Genomic DNA, 20,994 nt, shown 5'->3' with positions numbered 1-20,994 from the left:
CCTTACAGTTTCTGCCATTGTCCTCCTGCTTCTTGTGCCGCCCTGTCTGTTTACGTGGGCGACTGCCGTGATGTTGTCCCACTGGATCAATACCGGCTGACCTTGAAGCAGAGGTCTTGCTAAGCTTAGAGCATTGTAAATTGCTCTTAGCTCCAGTATATTTATGCGGAGAGAAGTCCCCAGACTTGATCACACTCCCTGGAAATTTTTTTCCTGAATCCGTGGTCACCAGGACCCAGTCCTGAATGCATAACTGTGGCACTTTAGTAGATGAGCACTCTGCAGCCACCACAGAAGAGACACCCTTGTCCTTGGAGACAGGGTTATCCGCTGATGCATCTGAAGATGCGATCCGGACCATTTGTCCAGCAGATCCCACTGAAAAGTTCTTGCGTGAAATCTGCCGAATGGAATCGCTTCGTAAGAAGCCACCATTTTTCCCAGGACCCTTGTGCAATGATGCACTGACACTTTTCCTGGTTTTTGGAGGTTCCTGACTAGCTCGGATAACTCCCTGGCTTTCTCCTCCGGGAGAAACACCTTTTTCTGGACTGTGTCCAGAATCATCCCTAGGGACAGCAGACGTGTCGTCGGAGACAGCTGCGATTTTGGAATATTTAGAATCCACCCGTGCTGTCGTAGAACTACTTGAGATAGTGCTACTCCGACCTCCAACTGTTCTCTGGACCTTGCCCTTATCAGGAGATCGTCCAAGTAAGGGATAATTAAGACGCCTTTTCTTTGAAGAAGAATCATCATTTCGGCCATTACCTTGGTAAAGACCCGGGGTGCCGTGGACAATCCAAACGGCAGCGTCTGAAACTGATAGTGACAGTTTTGTACCACGAACCTGAGGTACCCTTGGTGAGAAGGGCAAATTGGGACATGGAGGTAAGCATCCTTGATGTCCAGGGACACCATATAGTCCCCTTCTTCCTGGTTCGCTATCACTGCTCTGAGTGACTCCATTTAGAATAGGTCTCACCGAGCCGTCTGGCTTCAGTACCACAATATAGTGTGGAATAATACCCCTTTACTTGTTGTAGGGCGGGTACTTTGATTATCACCTGCTGGGAATACAGCTTGTGAATTGTTTCCAATACTGCCTCCCTGTCGGAGGTAGACGTTGGTAAAGCAAACTTCAGGAACCTGCGAGGGGGAGACGTCTCGAATTTCCAATCTGTACCCCTGGGATACTACTTGTAGGATCCAGGGGTCCACTTGCGAGTGAGCCCACTGCGTGCTGAAACTCTTGAGACGACCCCCCACCGCACCTGTTTGTACGGCCCCAGCGTCATGCTGAGGACTTGGCAGAAGCGGTGGAAGGCTTCTGTTCCTGGGAATGGGCTGCCTGCTGCAGTCTTCTTCCCTTACCTCTATCCCTGGGCAGATATTATGGGGACGAAAGGACTGAGGCTGAAAAGACTATGTCTTTTTCTGCTGAGATGTGACTTGGGGTAAAAAAGGTGGATTTTCTAGCTGTTGCCGTGGCCACCAGGTCCGATGGACCGACTCCAAATAACTCCTCCCCTTTATACGCCAATACTTCCATGTGCCGTTTGGAATCTGCATCACCTGACCACTGTCGTGTCCATAAACATCGTCTGGCAGATATGGACATCGCACTTACTCTTGATGCCAGAGTTTCGCATATATAGAAATGCATCTTTTAAATGCTCTATAGTCAATAAAATACTGTCCCTGTCAAGGGTATCAATATTTCCAGTCAGGGAATCCGACCAAGCCACCCCAGCGCTGCCCATCCAGGCTGAGGCGATCGCTGGTCGCAGTATAACACCAGTATGTGTGTATATACTTTTTAGGATATTTTCCAACCTCCTATCAGTTGGCTCCTTGAGGGCGTCCGTATCTGGAGACGGTAACGCCACTTGTTTTTATAAGCGTGTGAGCGCCTTATCCACCCTAAGGTGTGTTTCCCAACGCGCCATAACTTCTGGCGGGAAAGGGTATACCGCCAATAATTTTCTATCGGGGGAAACCCACGCATCATCACACACTTCATTTAATTTATCTGATTCAGGAAAAACCACATGTAGTTTTTTCACACTCCACATAATACCCTTTTTTGTGGTACTTGTAGTATCAGAAATATGTAACATCTCCTTCATTGCCCTTAACAAGTAACGTGTGGCCCTAAAGGAAAATACGTTTGTTTCTTCACCGTCGACACTGGAGTCAGTGTCCGTGTCTGTGTCTGTGTCGACCGACTGAGGTAAAAGGACGTTTTAACGCCCCTGACGGTGTTTTAGATGCCTGGACAGGTACTAATTGGTTTGCCGGCCGTCTCATGTCGTCAACCGACCTTGCAGCGTGTTGACATTATCACGTAATTCCTTAAATAAGCCATCCATTCCGGTGTCAACTCCCTAGAGAGTGACATCACCATTACCGGCAATTGCTCCGCCTCCTCACCAACATCGTCCTCATACATGTCGACACACAAGTACCGACACACAGCACACACACAGGGAATGCTCTGATAGAGGACAGGACCCCACTAGCCCTTTGGGGAGACAGAGGGAGAGTTTGCCAGCACACACCAAAAACGCTATATTATACAGGGACAACCTTTATATAAGTGTTTTTCCCTTATAGCATTTTAATATATATATACATATCGCCAAATAAGTGCCCCCCCTCTCTGTTTTAACCCTGTTTCTGTAGTGCAGTGCAGGGGAGAGCCTGGGAGCCTTCCCACCAGCATTTCTGTGAGGGAAAATGGCGCTGTGTGCTGAGGAGAATAGGCCCCGCCCCCTTTTCGGCGGGCTTCTTCTCCCGTTTTTCTGAGACCTGGCAGGGGTTAAATACATCCATATAGCCTCCAGGGGCTATATGTGATGTATTTTTAGCCAGAATAAGGTATTATACATTGCTGCCCAGGGCGCCCCCAGCAACGCCCTGCACCCTCTGTGACCGTTGGTGTGAAGTGTGTGACAACAATGGCGCACAGCTGCAGTGCTGTGCGCTACCTTCATGAAGACTGAAAAGCCTTCTGCCGCCGGTTTCTGGACCTTCAATCTTCAGCATCTGCAAGGGGGGTCGGCGGCGCGGCTCCGGGACGAACCCCAGGGTGAGACCTGTGTTCCGACTCCCTCTGGAGCTAATGGTGTCCAGTAGCCTAAGAAGCCAATCCATCCTGCACGCAGGTGAGTTGAACTTCTCTCCCCTAAGTCCCTCGATGCAGTGAGCCTGTTGCCAGCAGGACTCACTGAAAATAAGAAACCTAAAAACTTTTTCTAAGCAGCTCCTTAAGAGAGCCACCTAGATTGCACCCTGCTCGGACGGGCACAAAAACCTAACTGAGGCTTGGAGGAGGGTCATAGGGGGAGGAGCCAGTACACACCACCTGATCCTAAAGCTTTAGTTTTGTGCCCTGTCTCCTGCGGAGCCGCTAATCCCCATGGTCCTGACGGAGTCCCCAGCATCCACTTAGGACGTCAGAGAAAAAGAGGTGCACCAAGGTCGCTGGATGGCTAAGCTAAACGACCCAAGTGGCCGACACAAACACCTGGCCCATCTAGGAGTGGCACTGCAGTGTCAGACAGGATGGCACTTCAAAAAATTGTCCCCAAACAGCACATGATGCAAAGAAAAAAAGAGGTGCACCAAGGTCGCTGGATGGCTAAACTAAGCGACCCAAGTGGGTGACACAAACACCTGGCCCACCTAGGAGTGGCACTGCAGTTTTCTAGCGAGAGGATGAGTGCTTCCATCCTCATGTGAATCTGAACCACTAGCCATGAACATAAGCCAGGGCCTCAGCCGTTCCTTGCCACTCCGTGTCGTAAATGGCATATTGGCAAGTTTACGCTTCTCATCAGATGCTTTTAATTTTGATTTTTGGGTCATTTTACTGAACTTTTGTAGTATACTTGACGACACAGAGGTAGAGCAATGGACTACTGTACCGTACTGCTATATATATACTGGTGGTCAGCAAAATTCTGCACTGTCCTCCTACTATATAGTATACTGCGCACAACTAAAATGCAGCACAGGTATGGATGCATAGTATACGTGACGACACAGAGGTAGAGCAGTGGACTACTGTACCGTACTGCTATATATATATACTGGTGGTCAGCAAAATTTTGGACTGTCCTCCTACTATATAGTATACTGCGCACAACTAAAATGCAGCACAGGTATGGATGCATAGTAGACTTGACGACACAGAGGTAGAGCAGTGGACTACTGTACCGTACTGCTATATATATACTGGTGGTCAGCAAAATTCTGCACTGTCCTCCTACTATATAATACTGCGCACAACTAAAATGCAGCACAGGTATGGATGGATAGTATACTTGACGACACAGAGGTAGGTAGAGCAGTGGACTACTGTACCGTACTGCTCTATATATATACTGGTGGTCAGCAAAATTCTGCACTGTCCTCCTACTATATATACTGCGCACAACTAAAATGCAGCACAGGTATGGATGGATAGTATACTTGACGGCACAGAGGTAGGTAGAGCAGTGGACTACTGTACCGTACTGCTATATATATACTGGTGGTCAGCAAAATTCTGCACTGTCCTCCTACTATATAATACTGCACACAACTAAAATGCAGCACAGGTATGGATGGATAGTATACTTGACGACACAGAGGTAGGTAGAGCAGTGGACTACAGTACCGTACTGCTATATATATACTGGTGGTCAGCAAAATTCTGCACTGTCCTCCTACTATATAATACTGCACACAACTAAAATGCAGCACAGGTATGGATGGATAGTATACTTGACGACACAGAGGTAGGAAGAGCAGTGGACTACTGTACCGTACTGCTATATATATACTGGTGTTCAGCAAAATTCTGCACTGTCCTCCTACTATATATACTGCGCACAACTAAAATGCAGCACAGGTATGGATGGATAGTATACTTGATGACACAGAGGTAGGTAGAGCAGTGGACTACTGTACCGCACTGCTATATATATACTGGTGGTCAGCAAAATTCTGCACTGTCCTCCTACTATATAATACTGCGCACAACTAAAATGCAGCACAGGTATGGATGGATAGTATACTTGACGACACAGTGGTAGGTAGAGCAGTGGACTACTGTACCGTACTGCTATATATATATACTGGTGGTCAGCAAAATTCTGCACTGTCCTCCTACTATATATACTGCGCACAACTAAAATGCAGCACAAGTATGGATGGATAGTATACTTGACGACACAGAGGTAGGTAGAGCAGTGGACTACTGTACCGTACTGCTATATATATACTGATGGTCAGCAAAATTCTGCACTGTCCTCCTACTATATATACTGCGCACAACTAAAATGCAGCACAGGTATGGATGGATAGTATACTTGACGACACAGAGGTAGGTAGAGCAGTGGACTACTGTACCGTACTGCTATATATATACTGGTGGTCAGCAAAATTCTGCACTGTCCCACTATATATACTGCGCACAACTAAAATGCAGCACAGGTATGGATGGATAGTATACTTGACGACACAGAGGTAGGTAGAGCAGTGGACTACTGTACCGTACTGCTATATAATACTGGTGGTCAGCAAAATTCTGCACTGTCCTCCTACTATATACTACAATGCAGCACAGATATGGAGCGTTTTTCAGGCAGAGAACGTAGATATTTTCAGCACACTGAGCACAGATATTTTCAGCACACTGAGCACAGATATTTGCAGCACACTGAACACAGAAACTGAGAGAACGCTGCACGTCCTCTCGCTATCATCTCCAATGCACGAGTGAAAATGGTGGCGACGCGCGGCTCCTTATATAGAATACGAATCTCGCGAGAATCCGACAGCGGGATGATAACGTTCGGGCGCGTTCGGGTTAACCGAGCAAGGCGGGAAGATCCGAGTCTGCCTCGGACCCATGCAAAATGGGTGAAGTTCGGGGGGGTTCGGATTTCGAGGAACCGAACCCGCTCATCACTAGTTTTAACACTGGAGGCCCAACATCGATTAAAATTGATTTAAAATCTATCCGACATCAAACAAAAGCAAACAAAATAAAATTTTAGCAAATATACCTCCTGGAGGCTCAAGATGAGAATTTTTCAAACACATGACAGTTAGTAGCTGATTGGTTAGAGCACTATTTATCATACGCAACGAGTCTCAAATAGAAAAAAGTGTTGATAAATAGACCCCCATGTATGCTATTAGCAAAGTAAAGGGCAGTACACACGGGGAGAGACGTGTGCTGAGCAAAGTATCACAGACCACTCAGCACACATCTCTCCCCCCCCCCCCCCCTCAGCACAGCGCAGTGTGTTAAGTGAGGGGGGGCGCACATTTCACCCGGCGGGTGAAATGAGCAACCTGCTAGATTGTGCCTGCATGCAACGTAATCTAGCACCAGCGATAGCGACGCTCAGGGAAGCACATTGCTATCGCTGTGGGGCGTACACACGGGGAGATCCGTGCTTAACTTCTACGCAATCTAGTCAGGTTACTTAGATTATAAGCACGGATCTCTCCGTGTGTACCCCATTATAGATGTAAAATTAAGGGAAAAGTACACAGTCTGTGCAAAAAGGGCAAAAAACAGGCCCGGTACGAACATGCTGCGCTATTCATCGTTACGCTTTATCTGCGACTTTATAATAATTTGATGCAACAAAAAAAAGTTCTGTATACCTAGTTCACTACGGGGGTCATTCCGAGTTGATCGCTAGCTGAATTTGTTTGCAGCGCAGCGATCAGGCTAAAAATTGGCAATTCTGCGCATGCGTATGCAGCGCAATGCACACGCGTGACGTACGGGCACAACGAACGATGTCGTTTTGTGCAAGGTCTAGCGATGCATTTCAGTCGCACTAGTTGCCGCAGAGTGATTGACATGAAGTGGGCGTTTCTGGGTGTCAATTGACCATTTCCAGGGAGTGTGCGGAAAAATGCAGGAATGCCAGGAAAAATGCAGGCGTGGCTGGGCGTACGCTGGGCAGGTTTGTGACGTCAAATCCGTAACTGAATAGTCTGAAGTGATCGCAAGCGCTCAGTAGGTTTTGAGCTACTCTGAAACTGCACAAACATTTTTGTAGCTGCTCTGTGATACAACCGTTCGCACTTCTGCTAAGCTAAAATACACTCCCAGTGCGCGGCGGCATAGCGTTTGCACGGCTGCTAAAAACTGCTAGCGAGCGATCAACTCGGAATGACCCCCTACATGCAAACTAAGATGCAAAACTGAGCAAAAAATAGTAAAAATAAGGAATAATTGCTCCCCATGGCACCAGACATTTCAAGGCATATGGTGCAAAATAAATAGGTGTATAAGAGGACACCGCTGTTTAGTAGTCTTTTGCCCACAGTATATGACACGTACCCTGCAGCCTTACAGCACAGGATATACCTGGCTCATACATCTGGAGGGCAATCCAGTCAAATATTTAAACAGGAACTTTGTGTTCTGATTAACAGATGAGACTGAAGCCTGCCACGTAATGAGGCAATAACCATCCAACAATACATCTAGTCAGACCCGTCTTCCCAGTACAGAACAATGAGTTTATTCAAAACATGCCAACACAAAGCCAAATTAATGACTTTAAAAACATTTGTCAACTATGATAAGCTTTAACGGAGTGTGAATCTTTAGTTTACAAATTAAAGTCCATCTTATTAATGCTAACAAGAACCAGCTAACAGGAAACATAGAGAACGCATTCCAATTTTACATAAATGAAAGATATGTTTAATTAAATATGCACAGCTCTGTTTTCCTTTGGGGTTTGTAGAGATTGTTGGTTATCTGCCATAGCAAGCACTGTTTGGCCTCTTTATTAGCACAACAGTCAAACATAGAAAAATGCTGTTTTCATGCCAAGCATTTTCTAGTTATTTATTCCAATTACCTCTAACCACTTTACGAGCACATATTGTAACATTGGTAGGAACTGCGCCAAACTGTAGTTTCGGATTAACCTCATTGTACTATGGGCCTTTCTACAAAAAAAAATAAAAAAAAAACTGCGTAGCTAAGGCATACATTTGTTTACATCAGTGGTTCCCAAATGCTGACCTCAAGGCACCCCGACAGCCCAGGTCGCGTCATTTAGCCCCGCCCCCTACACAATGTGATAAAGTAATGAGCCATCATCGAAATGGTTTTCTGGTTAATTCCATGTAAATGTGAATTTCAGCCGACATCCAGAAATATTGCACTGGAGGTAGATTGACTGGTGTGCAATCACATGGCAGGGAGCGTAGGCAAAAAATGTGTTTATGTACCTTTAATCTTAATCCCTTGATACTGCAGATATACTACTAAATGTAGGGATTATTTTATTACTTATGTATTTATTTATAAAGTTATTCATATAGTGTTTTACAGAGAATATTTCAGTCATTCACATCAGTCCCTGCCCCAGTGGAGCTTACAATCTATGGGCCTAATTCATACCTGGTCCCTGCAACAGTAGCAATAGCAGGCTGAAGCCCTATATATGCGAAAGCATCTCACTGGTGCGATCGCCTCTGCCTGATTGACAGGCAGAGGCGGACGCATGGTGGGATGGGGCGTGCCAGTGGCGTACGAACGGCATTGGGGGGCACGGCCTGGACAATGCAAGCGTGTCCGGACCGTTGCTAGGGTGGGTTGGGCGGCTGTGTGGCATAATGCATCACGCAGCAGCTGCGGCCAAAAAAATGGCAGAGGGGGTAGGGCCTGGCATGTGGGGCTGACTAGCCCTGTGCTGGGCGTCCCCCCGCATGTTAGAGTTTTTGTTCGTAGATGTGCCTTCTTACCGAAAGCTATATTTGTCGGGGAACTAAACTACCAGTATATTATTGGATTGTGGGAGAAAACCGGAGTACCCGGAGTAAAATACACACACACACACACACACACGAGGAGGACATACAAACTCCACACACTTTGGGGCCGATTTATCACCATCCGCATCTGCAGGTGTGAAGTGATAGCATCTGCCCAATCATGGCTGTATCAATAATCGCATGCAGGAACAGAACTTGTGAGAAAGCTCTGTCCCTGCGAATACACTCTTTAGCATTATTGGAGTGTTTTCCCAAAAAAAATACCCGAAGTTTGTGCTGCACATGCACCGGCGGCATCGCCACCGCTACCGCCACCCCAAGGCAACCCCCCGCACCGCTGCTCATACTCACCTACACCCAAGGACTAGTGATTGGGAGAGGAGGGCTGCTGGTTATCGGATCCTCTTCCTGCTGTGACCCCTGGTGCTGTAGAGTGAGCTGCCGCATTGCAGCTTCACTTTACTACACTGGGGGTCACAGCGCAGGAAGAGGATCTGATAACCGGCAGCCCGCACCGGAGCACTGCTTACTGGTCCCTTGGTGCTGGTTAGTTTTTCGGGGGTTTTTCACTTTACACTCATCAGCTTGTGTGTCCATCAGACACACATAGCTGATCACACTGTTTCTCTGTCAGCGGGCAGGGAAAGATGTGCAGGTGGCAGCATATCGCAGTGAGCCCTGTGATTACGCTATCTGAGATTATATTATTATCACAAGGCTCACTGCTGTATTTTTTTACATTTGTTTATTAGTAAATTTGTCCAGATCGCATTTCCCATTATAAGTATTGGAAATGCGATATGAATACTAAAAAATAAGAATTAAAGGGTTTGGAGCAGTTTTTCACAGAAAACTGCTCAAAGAGTCCATTAATACATTCAGGTGATACTAAAATAATGTGAAAGTGTGAAAACGGGATGTAGTTAATATCGCAGTGGTCAGGATCCCGGCAGTCAGGATACCGGCGGTCAAAATACAGACGCTGGGATCCCAACCGACAAGGATGCCGACAGCTGCACTGGGGCTATTCCCAGCTTAGAACATGTTTATTAAGAGTGTGATTGTGAAAGTGAGGCACTGTGATTGTGAAAGTGAGGTACTGCGATTGTATAAGTGATGCACTGCGATTGTGTAAGTGAGGCACTGTGATTGTGTAAGTGATGCACTGCGATTGTGAAAGTGAGGCACTGCGATTGTGTATGTGATGCACTGCGATTGTGTAAGTGAGGCATTGCGATTGTATAAGTGAGGCACTGCAATTGTGTAAGTGGTGCAATGTGATTGTGTAAGTGAGGCACTGTGATTGTGTAAGTGATGCACTGCGATTGTGAAAGTGAGACACTGGGATTGTGTAAGTGATGCACTGCAATTGTGTAAGTGAGGCACTGTGATTGTGAAAGTGAGGTACTGCGATTGTGAAAGTGAGGCACTTTTATGAGTACAAAAAACATTCTTTCCATTTGCTAGAATTATTATGTTCTGGAATATTATATCAGGACACCTGTCACTTGAAAAATAACTGAGCCCTTAATTTATCCTACAGCCTTGTGTAATAAGCTGATCCAATAGCCAAGACAAAACATTGGATTCTTTTAATAAGACTGACAGATATTGATGGTGTGGAAAGACGTCTTTCTTTACAGGTGCCTGTGCATAACTATCTTCAGTTTTTTCCCTACTGATTGTAAGCTTGCGAGCAGGGTCTTCCTACCTCTATGACTGTTTATCACCCAGTTTGTTATTGTTATTTCAAATTGTAAAGCGCAACGGAATTTGCTGCGCTATATAAGAAACTGTTAATAAATAAATAAAAATAATTTACACCGTTCATTCATTACTTCTTTATGCCCATGAAATGTTGGGTTCTTTGAAGTGATCTGTATTACAAGCTGCCAAAGCAAACAGCAAAAGACACAAAAACAATACTTATTTGATATGCGCTTCCACTCGAATGTGCCAGTATTTTCTCTGTTGTTTGGTTTGTATACAGTAATGGTGCCCATACACTAGACGACCTGTAAATGATGATTTCTCGTTAACAATTTCCTTTGAACATCCGCGGCAGCCCCCCGACAGTCCTTGGCAAACAATATAGTTGTGTATTACATATATATAGGATATTGTCATGTATGTGTATATATATATATATATATATATATATATATATAGATACATAGATAGATAGATAGATAGATAGATAGATAGATAGATAGATAGATAGATAGATAGATAGATAGATAGATAGATAGATAGATAGATAGATAGATCTGGGTGTGGCTACATCCAGGAGCATGCTGTTTGTTGAATGTAGCCTCAGATCTTCCCTGCAGAAGGGAAGATCAGAATCTCCGTCCAACGACCAGCGGGACCACGTATCGTGATCATTATCATTCACAGACACTGGGGGTCATTCCGACCCGATTGCTCGCTGCAGTTTGTCGCAGCGCAGCGATCGGGTCGGAACTGCGCCGGCGCCGTAGTGCACCGGTGCATGGCAGCCGTTGTTGCCTAGCAATCGCCTCTGAGGCAGAGGTGGTTGCTGGGCGGGAGGGGGCTGGACGGCGGCAGTAAGTCGCAGTTTAGGGGGCGCGGTCCGGCCAACGCAGGCGTGGCTGGACCATTGGGGGGGCGGGCCACAGCGGCTGCGTGACGTCACATGCAGCCGCTGCGGACCGGGTAGCGACGAGTAGCTCCCGGCCTAAAGCTGCGCTGGTTGGGAGCTACTCTTGAAGTGCAAAGGCATTGCCACTATGCGATGCCTTTGCACTTCTGCGGGGGGGGGGCGGCACTGACATGCGGGGCGGACTAGCCCTGTGCTGGGCGTCCCCCCACATGTCAGTATGAATGATCGTAGCTGTGCTAAATTTAGCACAGCTACGATCAACTCGGAATGACCCCCAAAGTCAGGAAGATTCTGGAGGCAGAGCCATGAGCTGTCACTGACAAGCTTAGCAAAAGCCCATCGGAGGAGCTGCTGTGGCTGCACATGCGAAGCAGCCCTCCCCCGGTCATTTTGACCAGTGGACATATTGCCCATCTGCACATGTGCAGACGCTGCCTGCAATCATGGTAGCTGCATACCGGCCAATCGTGGGTCGGAATGACCCCCTTTGTCTCCTAAGCCTGCACTAGTGCTGCTTAGCCGGGAAAAGCATGTGTGGCGGCAGCAGTTCTGTTAAAGTAAGTGTACAACAGAGGATAATATATGCTATTCATGCTGTTGCCTAGCTTTATTTTTAAACTGCACAATGTCAATATATATTTTTTTCTGCTTTAAAATTACATAATGATTCTGCATGGATAATACAGCTAAAATTGCCATTTGATGTAAGCGTATAAAATAGTCCATTGCAGCTTGCTCAGTGATGCTTGAGAGCCAAATATCTATATTCATTTTAGTTAGCTATTAGTCCAGAAATTTCTTTACATAAAGGTTTATTCACTGTATGCAAAAGGATTAATTTTATCAATATTATTATTATTATCCTTTATTTACATGGTGCCACAAGGGTTCCGTAGCTGCTTACAAAGTACAGAACATTGCAGGATATGGACATTGTTTTTAAACATTTCTGCATCAGTCATGGGGGGTCATTCCGAGTTGATCACTCGCTGCCGATTTTCGCAGCGCAGCAATCAGGTAAAAAAATGGCAAATGCTCAGGCGCGTCGTACGGGTACAAAGGGGTTTGTTGCTGAGCGATGGATTTAACGAAGAATCCATTCGCACAACTGATCGCAAGGAGATTGACAGGAAAAAGACGTTTATGGGTGTCAACTGAACGTTTTCTGGGAGTGGTTGGAAAAAAGCAGGTGTGTCCAAGCGTTTGCAGGGCGGGTGTGTGATGTCAATTCCGGACACAACAGGCTGAAGTGATCGCAAGGGCTGAGTAAGTCCAGAGCTACTCTGAATCTGCACAAAATGTTTTTGCAGAGCTCGGCTGCAAAGGCGTTCACACACTTGCAAAGCGAAAACACACTCCCCCCTGTGCGGCGACTATGCGTTTGCACGGCTGCTAAAAGTAGCTAGCGAGCGATCAACTCGGAATGAGGGCCATAGTACCCAAATAAGCAGCAGGGCGCAGAGCCCAAAGGTAAGGTGCTGTTGTAGGCAATAGGGAGGAGATGATGGAATAAGTTATTATTATTATTATTATTATTATCCTTTATTTATATGGCGCCACAAGGGTTCCGCAGCGCCCAATTACAGAGTACATAAATAATCAAACAGGAAAACAGCAACTTACAGTTGATGACAGTATAGGACAAGTACAGGGTAAATAAACATAGCTACATCAGCAGATGACACTGGAATAAGTATCAGGTGGCAGAAGACTGCTGGATGTGGTACAGTTGAAGATTATTAAAGTAAGACAAAGGATGAGCACATAAGGGAAGAGGGCCCTGCTCGTGAGAGCTTACAATCTAAAGGGGAGGGTTAGACAGACAGGGGTGACACAGATGGGGTACATAGTGAATGTGGAACAGAGGGTTAGGATGAGATTTGGCTGGGTTTGGTGAAGAAGTGGATCTTGAGAGCCCGTTTGAAGTTTTGTAGAAAAGTGGAGAGTCTGAGGGGGAGAGGTAGGGAATTCCAGAGAAGTGGTGCAGCACGTGAAAAATCTTGGAGGTAGGAGTGGGAGGAAGTAATTCATAGGCAGGAGAGTCGTCGTGCATTAGCAGAGCAAAGAGGACGGGTGGGAGTGTAAAGGGAAATAAGATCAGAGATGTAGATGGGAGAGGAGTGGGTGAGGTCTTTGTAAGCGAGTGTGAGAAGCTTGAAATGTATTCTGAAAGGGAAGGGGAGCCAGTGGAGGTCTAGTAGGAGAGGAGAGGTAGACGTAGTGCGTTTGGTGAGGAAGATGAGCCGGGCAGCAGCATTGAGGATAGATTGGAGTGGAGAGAGGAAAAGCTTCTGAGGGAGGAGGGCCCTGCTTGTGAGAGCTTATCATCTAAAGTCTAAATTACTTTTCTAATCTATCAAAGTATGTTGTTGAACTTTTCTCTATTTGAGATTACATATACATATATTAGCAAAATGTTTACTACAATAAATAAAATGTTTATGTTGCTAATGTACAGTTTATGCTAATGCTAAATTAAGGCCACATTGGTGCATTTGTCTAATGGCAGCTACTGTTGCTCTTAGAATCAGATTAGAGGGTTTATGTACCAAGTATTGGGAACTAAAGCTGTCGCTTCTGATCTTGATTATACCTGAAAGTTAAAAGGTCAGTGCTCTTACCAGTCGTGTTTTGCTAGTGAAATTATTTCTGGCATAAACATGATAGGAAGGGCCGAGCTTTAGAACCCAACACTTAGTACATAACCCTAGATTTTAAAAGATCTAAAAATATGTTTGCCCATTTTAACAATCATTTTAGGTTTATGAACTTACAAATGATAGAATTGTGTCCCCTTAGTTTACAGAAGAGTACATGAGGAAGATGTCACAAGTGGAGTGGCCCAAGATCATTATAGTAGCTGATGGATCCTGTGGAGAGTCAAGTTCGCTTCTTGGGGTCAACTCAGAATATATCGTGGAATCCTGTAATGCATATGGGGCCAACGCAGCACTGGAAAGACCAGACCAGAGGCAGGTAATTACTTTTATATCTATAAAGCAATTAGAGTGGGTTCCAGTGTATAGACAGACAATGTCTACGTCGACAGTCAATCGGTCGACCCCATATGGTCAACGTGCATTAGGCCAACACTGACAAAAGGTCGACACTGGAAAAGGTCAACAGGTACAAAATATCGCCAGGTTCAAATGGTCGACATGGCAATTGTCAACCAACATAGTCGACATGACTTCATACTTTTTTTTTTTTTGTATAATCTGTTTTTATTTAGGAAAATATAAAGATTACACCCCATTAGACAAAAGAGCTTCAAGACACATAATTAACGTCAATTGCATTTTAGCCATAAGGAGCAGGATAACTTGCCACCCTGAACACTGGAAGTCAGTGCAAACGCAGACCTTGATAGGGTGTTCTATGAAATCATCGCAATACCTACTCGTTATTTGTCTAAACAGTAGTGTAATCATAGTAATATAAGTAACACAATAGAAGAACTATAGAAAAGAGCAAGATATGAAAAGAAGGAAAGAGTAGAAGAAAAACATAGTGTGACCAATCCTGGGGGGCCATCAGACAGAGGGAAAAGGAATTGCAATCTCTTTAATCAATCAACTGCGAAACTCAAATCATTTAGTAGCACAAATGTAGTCTTTGTACTCTTTTGAGGACGTATATTCTATCCAAGGTAACCAAGTGACCATGAATTCTGGAAGTTTATATCTGGAGACCAGGAGGATGTTCTCCATATTCATATAATAATTGATTCTAGTGAACCATGTTTTCCTTGTGGGTGGGGATGATGAACTCCATAGAGTGGGAATAAATGCCCATGCTGCATTAGACAGATGGCGGAGTAGTGATGTTTTATACTGAGCCAGTGACATAGAAGAGTGGGAAAGCAACCAGAAGGCCGGGTCAGAAGGGTCGGGGGTATGAAGTATGTCTTGGGAAATAGAGATTACATCAACCCAGTATGGCCGAAGTAAGGAGCAATTCCACCAGATGTGCAGTAGGGGACCAGTGGTATTAAGACATCTCCAGCACCTATCTGTCACTCCTGGGTACATGAAGTGGAGGAGGGAGGGGTGTCTGTACCATCTCATTAAAAGTTTATATTGGGTTTCTCTAACTTGTATACAGACTGAACTATTGTGGGATTTAAGAAATGTCATCCGCCAATCTTTGTCTGATAGTTGAAACCCGAGGTCTCTCTCCCAAGCTGACTGGTAAGGTGGAGGCGCCTGAGCTCCGGGACTCTGTAATAATTTGTAAAGTGTGGAAACAGTGTGCTGGGGGTTACACGTAGAGACACACAGTCTCTCAAACGGTGTTAGTTCCCTAGAGGCTAGAAGATATCTGTGTTTGGAATGCAAAAAATGTCTAAGCTGTAAATATTTCCAAAAGTCGTGTTGTGGAATTTCCCATTTAGATCGCACTTCCGAAAACTGTCTGACTCCTGAGGAGATCGCCAGCTGGCCTACCCTGAAGAGCCCTTCAAGAGCCCAATCACGAAAGTGAGAGAGTGTTAAGCCAGGTAGAAAGTCAGGGTTGGCTAGAAAAGAGGTCAACGGGCCAAAATCAGAAGAGAGGAAGGGCCAGCAGCGCGCTTTTTTCCAAAAGAAAAGGGTCGCGGTGACAGTTGGGTGAGGGGAGGGAGGCTTGGGGAGGGAAGGGAGCCAAGGGAAGATCTCAGGGTATTGTTGCATGTAAAGCCCCTCCAGAACTACCCATTGCTTTGTGTCCCGACTCCTCGTCCAATCCAAGACCCTATTAAGCAGAATTGCCCAATAATAGCCTCTGATATCAGGTAGCTGGAAACCACCGCATCGGGTGGAGCGAATCATAGTGGACCGGCTAATTCTAGGCCGTTTCCGGGACCAGACAAATTGTTGTATCAAGAGTTGAATGGACTTGAACCAGGAGTCTGGGATCCGTATGGGAAGAGCCTGGAGTTTATAGAGTAGTTTAGGGAGAGTATTCATCTTCACAACATTCACCCTCCCCAGCCAGGAAAGTGGTTTGAGGTACCATCTACTGTAATCGGCCCTGAGAGTTCGGAGAAGGGGCATAAAATTCAATGAAACCAGATGGGAGAGATCACTCGGTAGTTGTATTTCCAAGTAAAACAAATGGGAGGTATTCCAAGTAAAGGGGAAAGATTGTTTAAGTTTAGCCACTGTATCGGGAGGGGTGGAAATGTTCAAGGCGCAGGATTTGGACATGTTGATCTTAAAATTGGAAAGTGAACCGAAATTGGACAGCTCCTTCATAAGATGGGGGAGGGAGGAAACCGGGTGCGTTATTGTAGCTAATAAATCGTCTGCAAACAGGGAAAGTTTGTGCTCTGTATCACCAACTCTCAGACCAGTAATACAATCATTGGCCCTCATAGCTCTAGCAAGAGCTTCGATACAAAGGACAAAGATTAAGGGGGACAGTGGGCAGCCCTGTCGTGTCCCATTACCTATGGAAAAGGGATCGGATAAGGAATCTTTAACTCGAACCCGAGCTGTGGGCGATCTATAAAGTCCCATAATCCTACCAAGTGCTAGGGGGCCCAGTCCGATGTGCCCCAGTACAGACCTCATAAAACCACAACTGACTCTATCAAAGGCCTTTTCGGCATCAGTGGATAGCAACACAGTGGGGGAGCTACCCTGGGACGCTATGTGGATTAGGCTCAAAACCTTGGTGGTATTATCCTTAGCCTCACGGTTTGGGACAAAGCCCACTTGGTCGTTGTGAATTAGAGAAGGCAGGAATACATTCAGTCTGTTCGCCATCAGTTTTGCGAAAAGTTTGACATCAACGTTTAGAAGAGATATGGGCCTATAACTGGGGCACACCGAGGGGTCTTTACCGGGCTTAGGAAGAACAGAAATGTGGGCTTCTAAGGACTGGCCTGAAAAATGGGTGTCTGCGGAGATGGAATTAAAGGCCTGGAGGAGATAAGGGGAAAGGAAACCTTTAAATTGTTTATAGTAAGTAAGCGTGAAGCCGTCCGGCCATGGACTCTTACCAGAGGGTGTTGAGGTCATAGCGCTTTCCAGCTCTTGCAGGGTAAAAGGTAATTCCAAAGCTTCCCTGTCTGAAGAAGGTAGGACGGGATAAGACACCTTTTCTAAATACGCCTTCGCCTTTAGAATGTCAAAAAGAGGGGTGGCGCCATCGGGTCGGTTTTCTAGGTTATATAAAAGAGAATAATACTGTTTGAAGCATGCAGCTATTTCAGGGGTTTTGAAACGGAGAGTGCCCCCGGGATCCTTCACACTATTTATAAACAATGAAGAGCGTTGGGCCTTAAGTGCCTGGGCTAGGAGGCGACCAGGTTTATTACCCCACTGGTAGTACTTGGAGTTGCATTTACGGACTGAAAGCTGGATATTATCAGTGAGGGTCTTCTTTACTTGAGCCCGCGTGTCGAGTAATTCTAAGTAATCGGTCTCCGACAGAGACGTTTTATGCGAGGACTCTAGAAAGTGGAGTCGTTGCAATAATTTGGTGATTAGTGCTTGTCAAAGTCGAAAAATATTGTAATGCATACACCATGTACTAACCCCATTCACATGCCCACTGCGCGTGCACTTAATCCGCCGTGCGTGCACATATCCGCAATTTGCGTATGATCGCTCCCGCGTTCCTGCGTGTGGTATGGGTATTTACGGCGGGGTTTGTGAGCGCATAGAGGGTTATTAGAACATTACATATTTAACCCAAGTAGTGCACATTTTACACATAGTCACCCCGCACCACATCAGCAAGTATCAACAGTTTAAACAGTTCCAGGACTAAGGGATGCGCCTTTGCATGATAGGAAGGGTCAGACAAAGGTTAGAAGGTGATGTCTAGTATCCAACTGTAGGGTATTTTAAGGGTAACATTCCGGTATTGGTTAGAGAAAGATCGCATGTTCCAGCGTATAGTTATGTGCAGAAGTAGAATATAGCTATAAACTGTATTTACTGTATATTATGTATGCGGCGGGAATCCAGAGGATACCACCCCCAAGAGCAGTTGAGAAAGACATCGCCCACCTTTTCAAATCAACCTATGACCTCTCCTGTAATGTAAAGACACATCTCTGTGTCCAATGGACAATGAGATTACAGTGACCATTGTATTGTGTATGTAAGTTGTGTATAAAAAGCCCGTTGTTGCCTGGCCAGTCAGAAGACTCTGAACGCTTTCTACCTGATAAGCGGAGGACTGGTCCAGGTTGCGCTTGCGAACTTTCTCACGTATGTACATTTTCTGTAGCCATTATTCTGTTTTAGATTTATCTTGTTAGCCTGTAGTGTATGATTTGTACTGTTTTATGTTTTGAAATAATCCACTGTGGCCTTAGAGCCCTGTGGTTCAACTACAAATCGGTGTTGTGTCCTCACTTTCCTGCTAGGGTTTAAAGCGTATTTTACTGTATAAGGTTTAAGAGTATATTGATAAAGTGTACGCACTGCGGGTACTTTATACCGTCAGCGCTACTTAAGGTTTAAAGTGTAATATCATTACAGTGCTTTGCGGCACATGGTTTAGAGTGTAAGAATAACATGATTGCAGTGCTTTGCTGCATAAAGGTTTAAAGTGTAACCATATCATTACATTGTATTACTAATAAGGTTTAAAGGTTATCAATTGTGTGTGCGCGCGCTGTGCGTACTCTGTACACCCAGCGCGGCGTGTGTACGCCAAGTACGTACCACGTACGGGACTCTGTACGCAAATAGCGTGCAAAGTGCGTAGCGCGTGTATTCAGTCTAGCGGCCATAGCGGCTCCACGGTAAAAGTGTATCTAGAGGTATAGCTTTATGGTTTAAGATAATATCGACATTATCAATTGGGGGCATCGGCCGGTTTTTCCTCATACCCACAGCGTAGCAGGTTACAGCAGACTTTATCTATCAGCAAAGGGCGGACAGGTAACCATGTAAACCTTCTCCTGGTTGGTGAATACTCTGGTAAACCCTACCTCAATTGCTGATATGATGGCATCTGCTCTGCACGGTTTGTAGGGATGCTGGTGGGATCCGTAAGGTAAGAACGCAAAGCTATTTTTAAAAGTCTGTGAAATTCTGTTTGGCGCCAAATGCGCACACAACACACGCATACACCTGTACACTTGTACTTTGCATATCTGCTCGCTGTTATGAGCCACGGCTGTGGCTCATTTCCATTTTTGCATTTTGGTTATGTATTTTATGTTATACTTCTGTTCATGTTCCCCGTGGGTGTCATGGGGTGCTCGGAGCTCACCCTTAAGGAGGGGATACTGTTATGAACCACAGGTAGTGGTTCATTCCTATTTTATGTTTATAAAGTTGTCTTGCATGCCAGGATTTCCTGTTGCTCTGTTTTAGAATACTCTTGTCTGCTGCCGCTGGTGAGTCTGTGTAATTGCAGCTTGTTCCCATGTGTTCAGCCTCACCTGGCTGCTAATTGCATCTTGTCAGTTTGGAGTCATGCAACAGGGCAGCTGCATGAGATTATTAATTAGGCCTCTCTGTTATATGCTGGCTGACTGCAATTCTCAGATGCTGGTGATATTTCTGGGTATCCAGTCTGCTTGAGTTCTGAGCTTGGTTCCTGCTAGTTCCTGAGCTTCCTGTGTCGATTCCTGTGTCAGTCCCTGTGTCGATTCCTATGTCTGATCCCGTGTCCTGATGTGAGGCGTTCCTGTCCTGAGGTCCAGTGCCTTTGCCTGTGCCTGGTCAAGTTTCTGGCTTCTTGGTGTCCACCGGTCTTTCGTTTGGGATTCTGCCTGTCCTCCAGTTCTGAGAGTCTGTGTCAGCAGCATTGGGAGTTCCTGTCCGTTTGCCAGTATTCGTACCGGTTCCGTGAGTAGCGGCTCTGCCGCGTCCGTCGGCCTAGGCCGCTGTATTCCATTATTATTTCTGTCACTGGTGTTTTGCAGAGGGTTCTGTTATGCTGTCACCGCCGGTACACAAAAGTATTGTGTGGGCGTGTGGTCAGCATTTCCTTTGTTGTTCTTTTCCTTTGGCGGCAAAACCGCACATACATTTAGTTTTAGGCTAGTTAGTAGCCCCTGGCTTTTGGTTGTTTCAGTAAGAGGGCCCCTTGTTATCACCCTGTCTCGGTACACTCTTTGTCTCTCATTAAGACCTGAGGGGGCATCGAAGTTGGGCAGACGTAATCCGCCCTTCAAACGCGGCTGCCATGGGCTCAAGCAACCATAGTCTCGCAAGAGTGTACTGACAGCACGGGCGAGACAACGGAGATAGGGCGCCAGGGGCTATTCCCTTTCCATTCCCCTTTCCCAGCATTACGTTCCAGTGCTCCGGTCCTTGCAATAAGATCTCCTCAGACCAGAGTGCTGGAATCATAACACTCGCATTATTGCCATAAGTAGTGATTACTAGATTCATTTTGACCTGTACTGAAAAATTTGTTGCTATTTAGTTAAAATATAGAGTTAATATTTAATGAAGTAAGTGTAAGACGCACACGCAGCCTGGCCTAGTTGTAAAGGTTTATACAGAAGAAACTGTGTGTTGTGTTAAGTGAGCGATTATAGTTAATATCGCTTACATTGATAGAAGTGTGGGATTTGTACTACTGCGGACGTACGGTCTTTGTACACGTGTCTC

General features: G+C 45.6%; 1 protein-coding gene across 5 annotated transcripts in view; it reads left to right on the top strand.

Annotated features, from left to right (window-relative positions):
* The window catches only part of LOC134969438 (uncharacterized), a 191,348-nt gene that overhangs the window by 69,905 nt on the left and 100,449 nt on the right, over window positions 1-20,994 (top strand). For 4 of the 5 annotated variants that reach the window (XM_063945389.1, XM_063945390.1, XM_063945392.1 and 1 more), the window contains exon 2: window positions 14,228-14,404. In XM_063945389.1, the coding sequence (XP_063801459.1) occupies window positions 14,228-14,404 (177 nt within the window). The remainder of the gene's footprint in view (window positions 1-14,227; window positions 14,405-20,994) is intronic. The other variant, XM_063945393.1, reaches the window with a different exon arrangement.

The sequence above is a fragment of the Pseudophryne corroboree genome, chromosome 11 (genome assembly GCF_028390025.1).
Source record: "Pseudophryne corroboree isolate aPseCor3 chromosome 11, aPseCor3.hap2, whole genome shotgun sequence".
NCBI classification, from domain to species: Eukaryota; Metazoa; Chordata; class Amphibia; order Anura; family Myobatrachidae; genus Pseudophryne; species Pseudophryne corroboree.
The sequence above is the reverse complement of the archived record's forward strand: the minus strand, read 5'-3'. Positions and strand labels throughout refer to the sequence as shown.